Genomic DNA, 19,858 nt, shown 5'->3' with positions numbered 1-19,858 from the left:
CTGCTACACTGCCACAAACTGTAGGCGTTTGTTGTTTTTTTGACCTTTCGGAGTGTTTGACTTCTCGCGGGGAGCGAAATCAGGCCTAATTACCTCCAGACACATACTGATGTCTCCATTGTATTCAAAACACTGCCTAGCCGCTATTGTCACTGTGCGCCTTGTCAAAAAAAGAGAGCAGTCAAGCCATCAAACGATTTTTCGTTAGAAGCAAAGAGAGGAAGCGAACGAAAGGGAAGCAAGCAGTGAATAGAGAGCTGGAAAACGAGAAAGTAGTCAGCAGGAGGCGGTTAATATATTAATGAGCAGGCGAACTGTCCTTGAACCCAGGCTGTTTTGTGCTTGTACCATGGTTCTGCTGTACACTTGGTGTCAGACCATGTAGGAGGCAGAGGAGACATGTTCGCCGAAGATCTGACAAGCCTTTCAAGACACTCCTGCAGGAGGAGTAAAATCTGGGTGGTTCAGTAACACTCGCAGCATATGAACACCAAAGCCGGTGCACTGCAGCGTGAGGCTGCACTGAAACTGTAGATACAGAGTATTCGGGCTCAGATAATAGTTCCTGACAGGGTGAAACTATCAGAGCGCTCTGTATCTACTGTTAAGCATCGAAAATGCGCACAGGGGCCTTAAAATAAATGTAGCCAAGGAGGCGTTCTGATCTCGATCTTTAAATCCAACCTTTGGGTTTAGGAGGACGAGGAGGACGTAGCATAGTGATGCTGATTTCGTTCATTTTGTTATTATACCTGTCATTTCATATCACTCAGAATCAACTCCTGACACTCAAACACAATTAGAGGGTCTTATTGCTGTGGGCTATTATTCGTTTAGAAAGGGGTGAAAGACCTGAGTGAAAGTTGACTACAGGATAGTACAGCACAGGTACCTGCATTTAAAGTGCTACTTAAGGTGCAATTATTATGCTTTTCTTTATTTCCTGTCATATCTATACCATTACATTAGGAAGTAATCATATTACATGTAGCCACATGCTTTCAGGCTGGTCTAAACACCCAATTTTACACAGTTCTACCTTCATCTTGTCACAGAGATGATTAATAATGCTTAATATGGTTATCTCTGGCAGTGAGCGCAGACGTACCTGCTGGTCAGATCTTTGGTTTGTGAGGGGCAGCCAATGAGAAGGAGACAAAACAGTTTGTTTCAAACAGTCACTAAGCTGACTGCACCAATTAAGGCTCAGTATAAAAATGAATACACATTATTATAAACTGTGATTCATGCACAGCTACTCTAGTAGAGTCCAGGAATAGAAATATGGAGTTGAATATGAGCACCACAAAATGTAGTATGAATTAGGATTACACTGAGTTTAATCTGTTTACAGAATTTAAAGAAGTATACAATATTTACAATATATAATGTTTACAAAAGTTCAACTTACAAAGGGAATAAAAACCTTCTTTGATTAATTTGAAGACAAACTATCAGATTGGTTGCTGTGGTTTGATGTACACGTAACGTAACAACAGGCATAGACATAAGTTCATAAAACTCAAGTTTTCACTATATTTGAACAAGCAGTGAATTTTTTCTTACATCACAATAGTGAAGTGGGGGTGGGGGTTTCATACAAAGATGTACAAATGAGGATGTGTCCTCTTCTTTGGAGTCATAATGATAACACAGAGAAATAATACACATGTTTTTAGAATCAGTAGGAATAAACCACACATACCTTTGTCCCCAGTGTCCTTTGAAAATCAATATCCCCACGAATGTTGCCACAGATGCTTGAAAAACCATCATCATTGTTTTTTACACTATAAAACTTACCCAGCAGTATTTCTCTGCATGTACGTGAGTTCATTGCAACTAATAACTAATTCATAATATTCATAAAAGAGAATTAAATGTTTCAGCATTTCTGTGAGTGTATAGTATCAATGGTGCCTGCTCATTATAGTCATTTAGCCAGTGTGAAAACCACACAGTTGCTTAAAATAAAGGTTTCCGAAACACATCACGTCATTCTGATATGGAAGAAAGAATACAGCAAATTTCCTCTTTGTCTGACTTGTTTATCTGCGTCCTTTTTTTTCCTTTTTACAAAGTAATGAAAGCGCATTCATGTAGAAATAGCCGAGGCGAAGGACATGATGCAAGCTTATTGTGCCTCATGCTGTGCGGCCTCGACAGGTGAGTGTTTGAAAGCCTCTGTCTGAATACGAGTCGGCTGGAGTACAAGAGCTGGGTCGGAGCACGCCGCCCTGCTTCGGGGGGTCTCTCTTTCACACTCGTTCTGATGAGCTCTGATGGTAAGAGAGGAGGAGGAGAGATACTCAAATACGACAACAGGCAGGCAGAAAAGACTTTCAGACAGAGAGTATGAGAAGAGGAGGCCTGGGCGCCGTTAAGATTTTGAGATGCCGAACACAATTATGTTTGAGCTTGCTCCTACGATAATCAGCATAAAATATTCCCCTTTTGAAAGAGACTTGAAATAGCTGGATGATGATGGGCAGGGAATGAAATGTTCCTTTTTCAGATGACGTAAGGGTTTTACTCTTTAGAAACACTAGGGGGAGTGGGACACACACTCACTGGTCCATCCTCACACACAGTCTGTGCAAGAACACACACACACAAACACATCCTGCCAATATCCCGCCAAGCGCTCTGCACGTACATACTCCTCGTGTCCCACCAGCAGAGCTAATATGAAGTCCAAGCTCACACATCCGATAACACAGGAGGCAGTGCGAAGTCCTCTAGATAACTTATCTATCTTAACTTCATCTCCCAACTGTGGCAGTCTCCCCCCGCCTCCCAGTATATTTAAATAGGGTTTGTGCGGTTTGAAAAAAAAAAGGGAAAAAGAAATCACGTCAGTTCAATTTGAGATGCATTGAGATCTCAGGCAGAACAGCCTCGGCCACGGAGGACGAAGGCAGGGGTAAAGATTGTCGAAACATTGACATTTACGAGAGCAAACAGAGGCCAGGTGAAGGCGTTAGAGAAGGACATATTTCCTTCAGACCTATGTGTGTGTGTGTGTGTGTGTGTGTGTGTGTGTGTGTGTGTGTGTGTGTGTGTGTGTGTGTGTGTGTGTGTGTGTGTGTGTGCTTGATCACAAATGCATCAGTGCACGGCTGGGTCCGTCTGTCTGGCGGTATTTGCCTGTGTTTTTGCTCCTGGCCGAGTGAGCGTTGCTGCCTCTGTACCAGGCTGACTGATGGTGAGTGGGTCTGGGTCACAGCACTCTGGCAGTCTGATGAATCTCGCTCTCTGTTGTACAGTCTGGCAGGAAGTACACTAGAAATGTACGTGCACTTTCCTGGACATAACAATTCCGACATGATGATGTACTGAAATGCCAAAAATGGGACCCCCACACGCTCTCTTTTCAGTGTTACTTATTGTCGTCTGTCAGTAAATTATGGACAAAACATCTATACATGTGCTGTTATATAAGTCATATACACTAAACATTTTATCTCCTTAATTTTAGCTCTTTCAGACTCATTGGACTTCTTTAAAGCTGTCTCCACTCTCTTTACTTACTTGGAGAGTAAGATAAGCATTGCTAACTGGTTAGCTTAACTCCGCTTAGCATAAAAACTGGGGAGAAGAAAAATACAGCCACATACAGCTCATACAGTCTGAATGCAACTAAATAAGTCTATGGTTTTATCACTTTTACTATACACTCACCAATCACTTTATTAAGTACCCCATTACCTCCATTAAGTTCAACATTCAACTGCTCTTTAGCACAGATAGCTAAACAGCCAATCTCATGGCAGCAACTCAACGAATGTAAACATGTAGACGTGGCCAAGACAACATACGGAAGTCTGAACTAAGCATCAGAATGGGGAAGATGGGTGATTTAGGTGAGTTGAATGTGTCATGGTCTGAGTATTTCAGAAACTGCCGATCCACTGAGATTTCCCAACACAACCGTCTCTAGAGGTTTCGGAGAATAGTCCTAAAATGAGACACTAACCACTACGTTGTTGATGTCAGAACTCAGAGAGGAATGGCTTTTAGCTGATAGGAGGCAACACCAACGAAAATAAAAACTCATTACAATCAAGGTATGCAGAAGAGCATCCCTGAATGCACAAGATGTAGGAGAATTAGCAGTAGAAGTAGCAGAAGACCACACCTGGTGTCCCTCTTGTTAGCTAAAAACAGGAAACTGAGGGCACAGTCAACAGAGGATCACCAATATTGGACAACAGGAGACTGGAGAAACGTTGCCTAATCTGATGAGTCTTAATTTTTGCTATGACATTCGGATAGGGTATGATCACAATATGGGATAAACAACATGAAAGCATGCGTCCACCCTGCCTTGTACCAAACATTCAAGTTTCTGGTGGTGTTGTAATGGTGTAGGGGATATTTTCTTGGCACACTTTCAGCACCTTATTACTAACTGAGCATTGTTTAAACACCACAGCCTACCTGAGGATTGTTGTCCATCCCATTATCACCACAGCGTACAGGTCTTCTGTTGGCTGCTTCCATCAGTGCCGTGTCACAAAGTTCAAACATCTCAAACTGGTTTCTTGAACATGCCCTCCACAGTAAGCAGATCTCAGTGCAGCAGCTTTGGCATGTGGTGGAAAAGGAGATTCACATCATGGACAAATCTGCACTGCATGGACAAACTTCTAACACAGAAATAATCTGTAACAGGTTCCTCTGTGTACCAGTGTTAAATTACTTCATTATTTCAGAAGTCTTGTTTCCTTTAAACAAGTGACAAAATGTACTCATAAAGAAAGAAGAAATAGAACAATTTTATGTGACGGTAATATCTTAAAGAAGACAGAATAAAGCCTAGCACTACGCTAGAAGCAAAGAAAATTGGTCTTTATTGTACAAATTGTTCAAATAAGCGGATTTGTATTAGAGACAGGTGCAAATTTTCGCACCTCGGTGGTTAAATTTTCACTTGCTTAAAAAAAAAAAAAAGATCCATTTGTGACTGAATGAAATAATAAAAGTACTTGATAATAAGCTGATTGCTCATTCTGGCATTTTCGTGTTTTTACTAAATTTGGGAAGTGATGATCGTTTGTTTGTTCATTGTCGGCGTCTCAGTCGTCACTGCTTTAATATTAATGTTGAGTGTTGAGAAAAATGATCTCATTGCTACATTGGTTACCTTTTCCCACTTGGGTTCTTTGCTGGTCCGTGTTTAAAAGCGAGCCACACTCAGGGCTGTGCAGTCGATGTGTGTTTGCTCTCTTAGTTGTTAAAAATGGTCTCCTTGCTTCTAGAAAAAATCATTTCATTTGGGATCTTAAGAGGTTACACTAAACATGAGTAGGATTTTTTTCTTTACACATTGCTTCACAGGTTTTCTTTTCCCTTGACCATTGCTGGGCGGTCTCGCTGAGTCTGCTAGAGTTGTTAGATTTTATTTTATGGCTAACCTCGGGGACCTTCAACATTTATTCTCCTCCAGGGGGAGAAGTCTGTTGCTGACTCCTGACCACACAGAGGAGAATGGGTGCAGAGAGTACAGGCAGGTTACCGCAGGTGAAGGGAAAACAAGGCGCACCGCTCATGACTGTACTTTGCTCTTTGGCCAATTTCAGGCTTGAAAGGAAAACAGAAATCATGATCACTCCACATATTTTCTGGGGGAGGTTTTGTTTGTTTTTTTGGGTAATTTACAGTTTCTCTTCTTAATATTTCTGTTCTGTTGGTGAAACATATGCCTGAGGGCTTCTGAGTCAATATTTAGCATCTTTATGATCCTTTGCTGTGCTGCTTACAGGAGTCATTTCCCCAAAATGTTCTGCTTTCCCAAACACTTAATCACATCTCTGTGAGACTTGCTGATGTCCGTTATTCCTACATGCAACATTGCTTTTAACACTTGGTAATTTTGGCTGTTCCTTTATTACTCATGTGGATGGATTCACATGTTTTGATCAGACCAGAGAACACGTTCCTGTAATCTGAATACTTTTTTCAAGTAACAAGTAAAGTAAGGGATTACTGTTGCAAAAAAGTAATTAGATTACTGTTCCTTTCCCGTAAGCATGCTGCGTTACTGCAATACTGCGTTACTAAACCGTGATTTTGTTTGTGAGAGTGTCTCATGACAATGACGTACAACCGCGCTCCATATTATCCATTGTTGATCTCAACAGACGTGTGTAGATCAACAACGGATAATATGGAGCGTGGCGTGGGGGAGAGTATGACCATGCAGCATTTAAAGCGTGGAAGTACTTACATTACTTTAAGTTTCAGTCCGTAAAAATTGACATAAACATTAGCGTCCACTGTACACTCTGCGTGGGACGAAAACTTCTTTCTACAGCGAGAAATTTAATCTGATTACTTTATGAAAATGTGTGTGACTTCATATTGTGACTCTCACTTGAACAGGTGGCCCCATAGAAGAGTGGTTTACATGTCACAGGGTGGAAGTAATTTCAACGTTTTATTCTGTGCATTTTATAGTTTGGTTTTACAGTTGCATGCTTCTATATTTTTTGAGAAGTTGTTACTTTCTATTCCTACTTTCTTATTAAGGTAACTATAAAGATATCTTTTTACAGGTGTAAAAACCTAACCTACCAGCAGCAGTACAGGCGTTTCATATGATATTTCTTATTTGTGTAATATTACACTAATTAGTAGTTGTTAGAGCTTTTGTAAACATCGAGCCTGAATGGCTGATTCTACGTGCTTCCAGTCTTTATGCTAAGCTCACCTGTAGTTCGATCTTCACAGATCATGGACCTGAGCTGTTGAGCGTCTTCACATTTTTCCAAAAACCTGCTCATTCTGTTTCTCCTTTGCTGTTTATCTGCAGCGTCCTTGGCCCTGCCCTGACGTTCAGAGTCGGTCCGAACCCCAAGAACGTCACCACTGCAGATCTAGTTCAAGTTGCAGGTAAGAGCAGCGGTCTGTATTTCCTCACGTCGTCCTCACGCAATCATCCCATTGACAACCTTCACTGCGATTCATCTAATTTTTACCAGCCGGACCACTCTGTTATAGTCTGGGCTCCAGTAAATGAGAGCACAGATTAGTTTCTCCCGATACAGTAGATAGGCTGGTGTTCATCTTGTTCGGACAAACCCCCGTCCCTAAGAAGATTATCAACACCGGGCGATGACAGATGACCATCAGTTACAGAGATGATGAGCTCAGCGTGCACACCTGCTATTTCTGCAAACACACACACACGCACACACATATATAGTACACAGCACAGTTTATTTGGTGGCAGGTTGAAACAGGTTTGCAACGGCCAATCAGACGGAGTGTACACTTGTGTGTGAGTGTGCCTGCATGTATGCACTTGTTTGATGTAGACTGATGGAGAGCTGTCACCCACAGAAAGGAGGTTGTCAGTATGCGCTGCCTCCACTCTCCTGTTCGATGTCTGCACTCCGATTAGCCCGGTGTTGGTGTTAGTGCGTGCAGCAAGTGCGCCTATGTGTTGGATGTGTGTCGATGTCCTTGCTTTGGTCGGAAATGACTTTGAGAAGCACAGCAATACTCCCAACAGTCAATATCATCCAATATCACCCCACTGGAATCAACATGGTGGTGTTGTTATTGGCAGAAATGTGTTGCTGCTCCAGTTTTTCTGCGCGGCGACATTTTTTTGGCACCAACTCGTTTCCCATTAGGGAAGCGCTGGATGATGGCTGATGGCTGATGATACAGATTTACCGCAAGAAAGCCTGAGCTGGGGGCTGAGCTTCGGTTCAGCGGGTTTAAGGGTGCGTTTTCGCCGGATTACGGTGTGTGTCTATCTTTATCCCGCACCGTCATCCCACTTTGGCAATGTTTGTTTAACAAAACGATCAAATGAACAAATATCGTGGGCGTTATATGCACAAGGTATTATTTTTAAACTGTATCGTTTTGGGGTTTTTTTTATTCTGTCTTAACGTTTTGTTTTTCTTCTTCATCTCCTCCCTCCCCTCCTCGCTTGTGTGACTGACTTTGATGAGGTAGCGTGTGGCGAGAGCTAATGACAGGCGTGAGCAGGGCTGAAATGTCAGACCAAATGTTAAGTCAACATGATCATGAGCCTGACCCATGTTGATGAATTATGAATACAGCCCACCTGAATAGCAATTTGTAAAAGTGAACAGACGGAGCTTATCAAGTTACTTCCCCTTGGATGCATTGTTCTTTTATCCCAGTAGACCGAAGAGTTTCAGCTCTGAAATGTATAAAAAGTATAGAAATAGCACTTAGAGATAGCTGACTGGTTGGATCCTCTCTCCGTGTGTCCCCCCGCTGACCTTAGATTAAATCCTACCAGAGCTTTAGTCCCTGCGCCCCCTCCTACCTTGTTGCCCACCCTCTGTTTCCACCACAGTGTGAAGTGGAGTGGACTTCCCACTCGCCTCCCGATATTAAAAGCAATCTGAAGTGCATGCACAAACTGTCGCTTTGTAGCTGTTTCCCAGCTCCAAATGAGCATGCGTGACACCGAATTCAATGCAGTGCAGCAAAGGCATGGTGATTTCAAAGCGGTTACCAGGTTGTGGAGCAACAGCATGGTTAAAGTGCAGTCTAAAAATCAAACTGACACCCACATGCAGTGGCCACCTGGGTAATCCTGGCTGACCTTTGCCTTATGTGTGACTGTGCATAAATGACGTGGCCTCCTAATGAACTCATCGAAACCCCTGCTGTACTCTGTGCCCAACCTGCCGCTGAGAGCCTCCACATCCAGCCTGATGGCAGTCGTGAAACTACAAAACCCAAGAACGATGGAGAGAATGTAACAAAATCATCTTTCTTTGAAGCAGATCAATAACCATTAAACAGGTCTAATTAGTCATTTGCCACCAACATGAGAGAAAACAGAGATGCCCGTAAACACAAGTCAATTTTCCTCAATAAATTTGCTGCAAGCGATGATTGCAGGAGACTCTTTCAAATGCACCAGTAACAAGAAGATTTTCACTTTAAAATGACAGAAAAAGAAGCAAATCTTTACAACTGAGGAGCGAATAAACATAAATGTTCAGGATCGCTCTTGGTAAATGACTTCAGTGGCAATCAGAATCGTTTTTCTTCAATTTCACTGTTGACTAAATGACGGCTTTCATGCACTGCTTTTGATATTTTGCATGAAGAGAAGCTGTTGCCATCTAATTTTCCCGTCGACTAACATCTGACGGTGTCAGCACTACTTGTGTTGTAGACTGGTTTTGAGGGCTTCCACTAACAATTACTATATTTCCATTATTGATTATTCGGTATAGAGTTTGGTCCCAAAAGGAAGAAGTTAAAATGTGACTCAAATGCTCCGAGAGTGGAGAGCAATAAAGAAATTAGAGTAATGAAACAAACTGAAAAAGATGCAAATACTCACATTTCAGGCGCTTGAATAAGCGTTGAGAGTGTTTGCTTTGAAAATGACTTGCGATTAATCTTCCTGTGGACTAAAATATTGTTTTAATGCTGTTCAGAATAATGTTTGCTTACTGTCGGGGCTGCAACAAGTTATCATTTTCACTGTCAATAAATCTTTTCCTTATTATTTTAGATTAACGAGTAAATTGTTTACTGTCCTGTGTGGCTAAATAAAAATGGTAAAACAACTCCAATTTAGCAAGTTCTCAGTCAGGTTTGTTATACGTTAAACCGAGTACCTTTACTGTACTCGGCAGTGTCTGAAAGAGGTTAATATGGCTCTGCTACATTCTGCTGTCCATCTATCTGCCCATCAGTTCTATTTGATGTGTTCAATGCTCCATTGAAAAGAATAGACAAAGAGACTCTGTTGAAAGGCATGGACAGTATAGAGGAGATTTGATAACTCATTGAAAAGCATCTTTTAGGCAGCAGGTTCTTAGCGGCTGTGTGGTGAAAGGCCTGCTGGGAGGTCTGACTGTATTAGTGGAGGTAGAGGCTCTTGTGTTCTGCTCAACTGGAAAACCGCAGGACAAAGGCCCGCACTGCCTAATCCCTGCTCGGCTGCAAAACAAAAGAGAAAGCTGCTGCTTTATCAAAACTACAAGGCATTCTGTGTGTCCGTGTTAGCATGTGCGTGTGGACGTGTGCGTGTTGGTGTGTGTGATTTTGTTCTTTTTTTCTCTCTCTCTCTTTTTTTTGCAGCTGTGTTCATACTGTGCCAAGAAAATGATTTATTCAATATTTGATGAAGTGGCAGCCAAGCTGTTAAAACCAGTGTTGAGATGTGTTGTTTAGAACTCCACTTTCTTTCTTTTTTTTGCCTTCTTGCTTCCTCTCTGTGATTTCTAAACATGTAAATCACCTTCAGTCAGTGGGAAATAGATCTGTCAGAACTGCTTTTGCTCACCAAAAAGCGACGTTTTGTAGCTGGTGATGGATTTGATCCACTTACATGTTTGCGCTCTTCACGGTGAGGAGGTGGATTTATGTGTAGGAAGGGTGTTTTATAAAGTGTCTATAATTATGACTTATTTTATATATATTTTTCAATTGATAAAGATGAGATACGATGCATTTTTGCAACACAGTTATCATACCTACACGTTAAAGTATTTTATTGATTAGCTGGGATGAAAACTGATGCTGGATGACACGGCAACTGTCTGCCTGCGGAGATCGAGGATGTCCAGGCCAAACACCGGGGTGTGTGACTGTGTGTTGAGAGGGGCTGTAGGTGGTGGGTGGGGAGCAGGGTGAGGACACTCCTATTGTCTTGGCTGTCACGGTTGGGCGACCCCGGAGCCCCTCGGAGGCCTCAAAGGCCCCAGAGGCCAGGCCGAAGCAATGAGTCCACAGGCCCCCAGGCCGTGAGAACCCCAGCCTTGGTCAATGAGCACTGAGAGTCTGGGGACCCCGGGAGCAACTTGCTGGGCCATCTGGAGCAGAGAGCAGAGACCCTGACACACGGCTGTCACCCGAGGCAGACACGCAGAGATGTGGACATAGACAAAGTCTGCCCCCGTGTTTCTGCCTCCGCTTCTGTCTATCTGACACACACACTCTTTCACTCACATGTAAGTGACAGCAGAATGGAGATTGCTGAGTCAAACGGAAGATGATGGTGAGAAAACTCCTGAGGATTTTACCAGGAGGAAAACTGAATTGCTATCCACCTAAAAATCCTTCCCAAAATCAAGTGCTTGCCCCTTGATGGGGCAGAAAAGTTGAAAAACAGTAAGTAGACTTGCTTTTTTAATATGAAGACAGGTTCTAAGCAGACTATTGTCATGTATGCTGGTATGATAAACCATTAAACCGCCAACATTATGATCAGTCTTCCCAATGAAAGGCCAGCGGTCTCTGTTTTTGGTCTCTACCATCTCCTGAGGAAAACATCAGAACTCTTCAGGGGCCTAATTCTCAACTTTGTTCACAAGAAAAAAACTGCCAGGGGCGAGCAGATAGTATACAGTTGTTTTAAGTTGCTACTTTTTACTGAATACAGCTGCCTTCTGCAGATGAAAACGATTCTCTAGGAGCCCAACAGCTAAAGAAAGAGTGCAATCTCACTGTGAAGAGCCATAAAAAACCAGGAAGAGCTGCAGATTCAGCTCATAATTCGCCCGTAGGCGACATTATGAGCGGCCCCTTCTATATTTTCATAAATGGTTATTTGTAAAAATAAAAAAAGACATCAGATGTTTTCTGTGTGGAGCAGAAAACATTCAGATTAATACGTGAAACAAATAGAATGTGGCATAATTTCATCACTGTTTTCCACTGTTTGAGATTCGCCTGATGTGTTTTCAGTTACGCCATCTCACTGCGCTTCCTTCTTCTGCAAGACTTTAATGACATCCTACTGGAAAAAAGGCGCCCAGCTGTTTATTCTGTATGCACCCAACTCTATTTTTCACCAAAAAAAGGCTAAAGAGCAGCGACGTACACTAGTTTGGATTCTTATTTTTCACTTTTCTGTCTTCATTTGGATGGAAATCTGAGCCATTTGCCTTAAAAGAAAGAGATTTTTACACGATGTGAAATGAACCACACTGACTGGTGTTTTTTCTAAAACCATAAGAGAGCCAGCCTAAATTTAACCGGGTTCCTTTTCCATCTCACTCCACTTGTCTGTCTTCCTGTCTGATTCTGTCTGTCTTTTCTCTTTCCTTTTTTTCTTCTCTCCGCTCTGCTCGCAGGCACACACACACAAACACACCCTCTTCTGCACACACACCCTTGCAGACAACTCTGAAGTGAAAACATAGTAGCTGTGGCTGCATAATAGTGCTAGCTACCATTCGAGTGGTGAGTGGTAGTCTTTTCCAGCTGAGCAGATTAGCATAGATCTCCCACGCAGACAGAGTTGACCTTCACTCTGGCAAACACTTGTCAAAATGCCAGCGATAATTACCTGCTCTCTTCGCAAACAGCACAATGGTTTATCCACCTGCATCTCAGGCGTGCAGGACGGCTCCGTAGTGCTACAGCCGCCTGGTTTTTTTTGGTGTTTTTTTCGGTCACGCCGCCAGCAAAGGTAACATAAGCCGCAGGGATTCCAGAGCGACACGTTTGTCTGTCTGGTTTCTGCTTGATATTGTAATATTTACCATTCAGAAGTCAGCAAGCCACCAGAGGCTAAAGAAATAAGTGTGAATTTAATTTTCCGAACGTTTCCTCCACTTTGGTGTGCTCATGTCCAGGCACATACAGCTGGAATGAAATTAGTTTTGTCAGCATGGGTTTCCACTATCAAGAAACACGTCAAGAAAAGCTGTTTTTTTTTTTTTTTTTGCTTGGTAGAATCCATGTCGGATGCCTGATTGTCTGTGTGTTCATGCCTTAACATCTGTATCAATGAGCGTAGAGGTCAGAAAACAACCCAATCCCTCTCTTCCCCCACCCACCCTACCCCCTTCTTCCCTCTTTCACTCCCTCCTTCCTTCCCTCCCTCCCTGGGCGCTCTCTTCTCTCCTCCTCATCACTGGCTGCCCTCTCTGGTTGAGTGCTTGAATGTGCTCAGTTCGGTGATCAAAGTCTTCCTCAGTCTCTTCTCCTGCATTGCCCCTGGCTCTGTGCATGCGTGTGTGAGAAAATGTGTGTGTGTCATTCAGCTACGAGCCCAGCACTCAGTTGTCTAAACCGTCACTCTCACTATCTTCTTTCAGTCTCAGTAGTACCTTTCCAGGCTCCCTTGCATCATCTCCCTGTCTGCTAGAGGGCACACACACACACACACACACACACACATGTGCGCGTACAAACATAAATCCACAGTGATGCTCATTCGATATGACATATCTCACTTTTCTGTCTTAACGTTTATGCATTGTTGATCTCAGAAACGGCCGCTGTCTGTTACACTAGGTAAACCGAAATTTATTCACTCCACACAGCTCTCGTGTGCGCGCGCGCCTGTGTGCCTGCTAGCTGCAGGGCGCTAGATAACCAGAGTTGTGTTACTCACTGTAAGCTGCTAAATATTTTCGCTTTGTTTTAGTGGAAACTTTCTTTCTCTACGAGGGTATTATATGTCTTTTTAATTCCAAGGTCATGACGCTTCATCCTCTTTTTTTTCTTTTCCTGCCGCCTCAACTGCCTCCAGTAAAAAAAAAAAAAAAAGCACTCAAATTGTCAAAGACAGCTATTACAAATGCTTTATCAGAGCATTTTGGTGTCTATAAATCGGTTTAAAACATCCAGTTTTTATCCACGTCCCTGGCCCGAAGAGCGAGCTTTCATCATCGCTGACTTTTGAGTTCATCTCATACAAAAAAAGGTGTCAGGTACAACATTTGCTACTGCGTTGAAGAGCCGAGAGTGTTCCAGCCCACGAATCGGGCCGAGTCTTACACTTGCCTTTATCCTGTTTATCCTTGCCAGTCGTTCGCCTGTCCTTTCTCCATGCTCTCCTCCTCTTACTTATTCTTCTCTCCTTTGCATTATCCCTGCACCTTTAGCGTAAGGTCAGGGCTGCGCTGCTCCCGTAAACACATTTACTGTGTCAACATTGCTGTTGCGAAGCAGCTGAAGACAGTAACAGGTGCCTGTCAACAGCCGGCCTGATCTCCAGTGCATTAAAGGATCTTTGCTGTAGACGAGGATTAGTGTCGCCTGGCATTGTTTGTTTGCTAATTCCATCTCCAAGGTATTTGTGGTAAATAGGCATGAATAATTGAAAGCGATTTCTAGTGGACCAAACGAAACTATCAGCGAATGGAGGGAGATTAATGAGTAGGGGGTGAAACGCAACGCAAATTGGAACGACGGAGCAACCTTTCTCAGACACCCGCAGAGACCCCGAGTTCGTAAACAAAAATTGAATATGCATTGTTTTGGTGGTGGGAAGCAAAGCTTGAAAGAAGATGAAGAAGGATGTACAGCGATACGTTTGAATGTGAAGTGTGTCAGGGCATGACGCTGAGGCAGTAAGGTGCCGCCTCTCTGCAAATCATCAGCTTTTAGCATTTTTAGACTGAATCGACGTATCTTCTGTCTTAACGTATAGTATGAATGGATAACAATCTCATGGATCTAAACCCTTTAATTTGTATTTGGAGAAAAAATCTATTTAAACCAGACAAAAACAGATTTTGTCTTCTTGCTTTTTAGTCTTTTAAATGCTCTGATGCAGCAATATAAGCTGCTTCATATGTGACAAAAGAAGACAAATTGGTTGCTTTAGTCTCTTTGGTAGTGAAAAAAGTGAACATGGTTGCACTGGTTCCCAAAACATCTGATGTGGTGTGCACAAAGCATCGACACACACCTGCCAAACTGGATGAGGTGCCAATGGTTTGTCTTGGTCACCATTGGCCTACTGGGTAGAAATGAAGTAAATCAATCCAAAACACTGGAAGATGGATGGAGAGCTGGAGAAACTAACCGAAAGGAGCTACTTGAGCTGGTTCATACAGTCCCATCTGGGAGGAGACCCTGGAAAGAGGGACATCAGGGCTTCTCAGCTTGCACCGCTTCCCGTGAGACCTGGACTTGAACAAGAGGCATGAAATACATAGACTCAAGGGTAATCTAGATGTGTAACGAGTGTATAACTTTAATATAACCAGGATTTTCAGCCAGTTTTCCGAGCAGGATATAGCATTGACTTTATTTACTTTATTTCCACTTCCAGTACCTTCTTTTGTCATCATTGCAGAGAACAGTGGTCAACATAAGGAAATATGAAATATGAGGCAGACCTTAATTAGTCAGAAAAACGTTCCTGATTCTTCACATGAAAAAAAAGTTAAAACCCACTGCTCTTTCAGGACAATCACAGCATAACGTGGGCGTCAATGTCAGGTTGTCGTTTTTTGGGGAAAGTTACAGGAATGATTGGAAGCAGCCTCAAAATCCAACATGATTAACGGTGTGTGTGCGAAGCTGGGGGTGGGGCAACTTTCCAAAGTAAGACTGAATGTCCCTTTAAGGACAGTGAACATAGTCAGCCTTGCAGAACTTCTGCCACATCTGTGCTTTGCTCCAGCTTCATGTTCATTCAAACGGATTTGCCGATATCAAACCGTCTCATCTTGATTAATAGGAAACTTACCGTGTTGCAAAATATATTATTAATGCCAAATATGATTCTGGAGATAATAATCCGCCACTTTGTTTCTCTGGAGATTTGCAGTCACATCAGGGGTACAGACACGGCTAATGAATATGGCGTTTTATTTGTGTATTAGCTTGTTCCAGTTTGCAGGTTATTGCTATTAAGTGACACCAAATTTTATAATTGATCTCATTTGGATTTCAGCCAGAGTTGATGATGCAATTTTTTTATTTAACCAAGTACTTTTCCGTGATCTAATTTCCAGCTGAGCCACACAGGACGGCTGGCAACAGCACATTTTCTCACACACGGTGGTGAGCATAATAACAGAATGGCTCACTAGCTTCATGTTTTATGAACTGACAAAATGGCTTGTTTTGCCACAAAGTCGTAAAGACGATTAGTCGTCGCAGTCTTCTGTCTAAACAGATTGTGCCAAAGTGAAAGGGACGTAATTGTCAGTGCAGTATCTTTTCTATCAGTGTTGTTCACAAACGCCAGAAAAATACCAACTAAACCCAGCAGAGATGTAGAGTTTTTCCACTACTCTATATACACAGGCAGTCAGGCCATATAGATGGTGGGTACATGTTTGGTGCTGTGGGTTTAAGCACCATGTTGAGCAGAAAATCCAGCCTCCTCTTCAGTCCTGCCATCAGCAACACTTTTATTCTCCCTTTGGTTCATCTCGACCTCTCCACCCCCATCTCTATATTCCCTCATCCCTTCATCTTCCATGTCTGCCCGCAGTAAATGCTACTCCACGAGAGAGTCCGTGTGCCGACGGCCCTAATGTCAAGAGCAGCGGGTACTCGTGCATTGTGTTTGTTGTACGCACAGCAGTCGGTATACTCGATGGCTGCCACTTTATGAAGCAGCAGACACAAACAGCTACGGAAATGAGCTTCTTTCCAGCTCCTGCTATGAACCATAATTAAATCAAAGTATTTTAGTTTTTTAATCACTCCCATCATGCAGTTGTGAATGTTTTACTGAGAGAAAAGTTTAGTTGTAGCATTTACATTATGTTTTTATTTTATTTATTTGTGGGGGTGGGGGGATTCTTTTTAAGGCACAAGGGCAAATCTCACCACCTGCAGTTCAGAGCTTGTGTTTGTGAGAGGCAGCCAATCAAAGGAAAGTTAGCTTATGCTACAGTCACACAGGGAAAACAGTGGCTGGAGACTGTGACACAGCCCAATTGGTGCAACCACGTGCGATGAACTTGTGACCTTTGAAGATGAGGATGCTTGCAACCACTTTCAATCAGTTGCCATCTTCATAGCAACTTTAGTGCATCAAGACGGTGATAAAACAGCAATAAGACATAGTTTGTGGTTGAAAAATTTCCTTAGGGATTAATAAAGTATTCTTATTCTGATTCTGATGAATGGGGTCAAGTTGGCAATTACATTCAATCCGTTTGAGATAATACAGCGATTAACTGTGATAAAGCAGCAAAAACTGCAACTCTGTTGTTGTCTGCATACACAGAAATTCACATTAAATATTTACTTCAAAATCCTGCTAGAACTTTTTAAATTCAAATTCAGAAATTACTGCCAAAAATAGTGGCATAGTTGCTGCAGAGCGGCGATTTAAATGCTACATGAAATAGGCAGGGGTCAACCTTGCTTTTATATAGGCGTGTAACCAGAATACAACCAGTTGACAACTATTTAAGTTGAGTCTCTTATTGCAAAGAGATGTTTCACAGACAAATTGTGCTCATCAGTGCAGACTGACTCAGATTGATTGCAATGTCTTGGCAGTTTGTCTGCATTTATAAATTAGATGGCAATTATTTGCAAACCTTAAGCAATCTGTCTGAGAGTGATTTCAGTCAGTATGAGTCAGACCGCAAATTGTGAGGTGGTAAGTTGCCTCTCAGCAGGTGAACAGGTGTAATCGCCTTGTGTTTGAAGGTGGTCCATCAAACACTCTCAACCTCTGGTCATCACAACTGCTTTCAGTCGGTGTCTGACAACAAATAAAATTCAATGCAATTGCTGGCCAACCACCCATTTTTCCTACTTACAGAGAGAAGGTCATCTAATTCGTCCCCTAGTGTGACTGAACAATTAAAGGAGAAGAATTAAAACAGCTTGTTTCACACAGTGAATAAACTGAGGCCCGGCAATAAGGTCCAGCATAAAATATTTTTTATCTGCAAATTAAGCAAAACAAGTAAAAACAATCAGTCTGGTTTAAGTAAACTGGATTGAAACTCGGTCGTTGAGCAAATTGAAAGCTTTTCTTCTATATCAACAAAATAAAGAAGCTAAAGAATATTTTACAAATGATGTTTTTACTCTTTGTAACTGTTAAGTGGTTTTTGCTTCTTCAGGAAATTTCCAGAAGTGTTTGATGTATGCTGCCATCCCGTGCTTTAAAAAACTTCTCATCATCATCAGACTTATTTGTAATATCCAAAAATTAAAATAACAAAAATTGGTTCATTCAGTGGCTGCTAATAGACTAATAATTAAATAATAATAAAGAGGTAATTGGTATTGATTATTTTGTACTACTCATCTCCAAATAAGCAATGCTTTGTTTAGAAAATAATGGGAAAAGATCATTTACATTTTTACCGTCAGTCATTCTGACTGATTTCACCGTGCTTGCTTTTCACCCTCACTCCGTGTCCCCTAAATAAGCTCTACAAGATTCAAAACTGCGTCAAGGGTGAGTTGCAAAAATGTTGCATTTGAGTATACTGAAGCGACATAAATCGTCACTGTTGGATGTGGCTGTTAATGGACTAACCAGAAGGTACGTGTGTATCAAAGAGGCGGCAAATGACACCTAAAGTGCTCGAAACTACAAAGAGACGGTACAAAACAAAGGGAGATGGCCATATGTATGCTGTACAATGTCGCCTTTCCAGGTGTGTGTTCATCTGTGTTTGTGCGCGCTTGTCTCTTTCGGCCTACACAGTATATCACTGTCTGAGCTCATGAGCATGTGTTTGTATGTGTGTGTGTGTTTTCTCCCTTAATGGTACATCCGCTCTAAATTGGCCCCTGAATGCAGTGTGCTCTGCCTGTGGTTTTGTGAGCTACAAGTGTAGAGAAACAAAGAGAGCCAGGGAGCTTCAAAGCGGGTGGGTGACATTTCGGGCTTTCCATCTTCAAAGCACTATTTGCTTTTGTAGTTCCTCTTTGAGTATAATTTTTTTTTCTAAAGGATTACAGCTGTCTGAAAACATAGAGTAGTATTTGAGGGCCATTTCATAACATTTTCAATAGAGGGTGCACAATGAGCTGTCTGTTTTTATATTATTATTTTTTAAATATGTCTGTGCCACTATTATTTGCTATTATGCATAATTTAAAGCAACTTTTTATGCAGCATATACTATATCACTGTGTCAGACCTTATTGGCAGCTATTGGCAGTGAATTGATCATTGACCCATTGAGCTCCCTTGGTGAGTGTCTCCAGATGGGGGAGACATGAAATCCACCCTGTCCCCTCATTTTCATTCACCTCTCTTTCTCTTCTCTCTTTCTTCCACCCACCTCATCCAAGTGCCTCTCTATAATTCATGTCCAGGTGCAGCACCAGCTTTCTTTGGCAGGGGGCTTGAAAGGGGGAAAAAAAGACAGATGTTCAATTTTCACTTCCTTTGTGCATCTCTTTATATGTGTTTGTGTGTCCACGGGCCACTTTTGCCCCCTTTTACCTGTAATGCAGATTGCGAGGTCCCAGCAGTTCAGCAGCAGCAGTAATTAAAGCTAGTCACGGGCATGACTAACCATCGGGTGCAGCTTCGTGTTGATGTGCGTGTTTCGGTTTGCATATGGTCAGAGTGAAGTGCTTGTAGTTGCTGTTGAGTGCAGCATTTTAAATAGGAAACAAGACAGAAAGCTTTACCCAGGAATAAAAAAAGAAATCTGCAAATAATGAACCATAATGAAGCATTGTAGTGTTATTTTTTTCTGGGGATGCTGGTTGCAAAGAGCCAGATATTTCAGTCCTGCAGTCATCATGAGACGCGTGAGAAGCATGAATGCCAAGACCTGCCCACGGCACAGCTGTATTTACATGCAGCTTCTGTACAGCTTGTCATACAAAACACATGAGCCCCCCACTGACAGCAGAGTTGTGGGAGCGACTGAACTCTGCAGGTGGATATCTATATTGCAAAATGACAAGTACTGTGTAGTGAAAATTTTGCGGCTGGAAAGATTCTGGACTTGGGCTAAGATAATGACATGATGCACGGTGATGATAGAAAATCATTTACTTTGGTTCCAATTCTAAAAGCTGAGCGCAATTGATGCTACTTGATGCTAACGCTCCTGATTATTGTGTATACAAGACCTTAGTGCAAGATTAGTGCTCTGGACGGGTTGTCAGTCTATCCCAGAGCTAACTCAGAACAAGACAAAACAACTATTCACAA

The 19,858-nt window shown here is 42.2% G+C and overlaps 1 protein-coding gene across 2 annotated transcripts in view; it reads left to right on the top strand.

Annotated features, from left to right (window-relative positions):
• ptprn2 (protein tyrosine phosphatase receptor type N2) overlaps positions 1-19,858 on the top strand; it is a 160,909-nt gene that overhangs the window by 54,963 nt on the left and 86,088 nt on the right. For both annotated transcript variants that reach the window (XM_084939480.1, XM_084939479.1), the window contains exon 10: positions 6,815-6,894. In XM_084939480.1, coding sequence (XP_084795606.1) covers positions 6,815-6,894 — 80 coding nt within the window. The remainder of the gene's footprint in view (positions 1-6,814; positions 6,895-19,858) is intronic.

Source organism: Perissodus microlepis, chromosome 9, assembly GCF_051167445.1.
Source record: "Perissodus microlepis isolate ML-2025 ecotype Zambia chromosome 9, ASM5116744v1, whole genome shotgun sequence".
Lineage (NCBI taxonomy): Eukaryota > Metazoa > Chordata > Actinopteri > Cichliformes > Cichlidae > Perissodus > Perissodus microlepis.
This window is presented reverse-complemented; position numbering and strand designations above follow the sequence as displayed.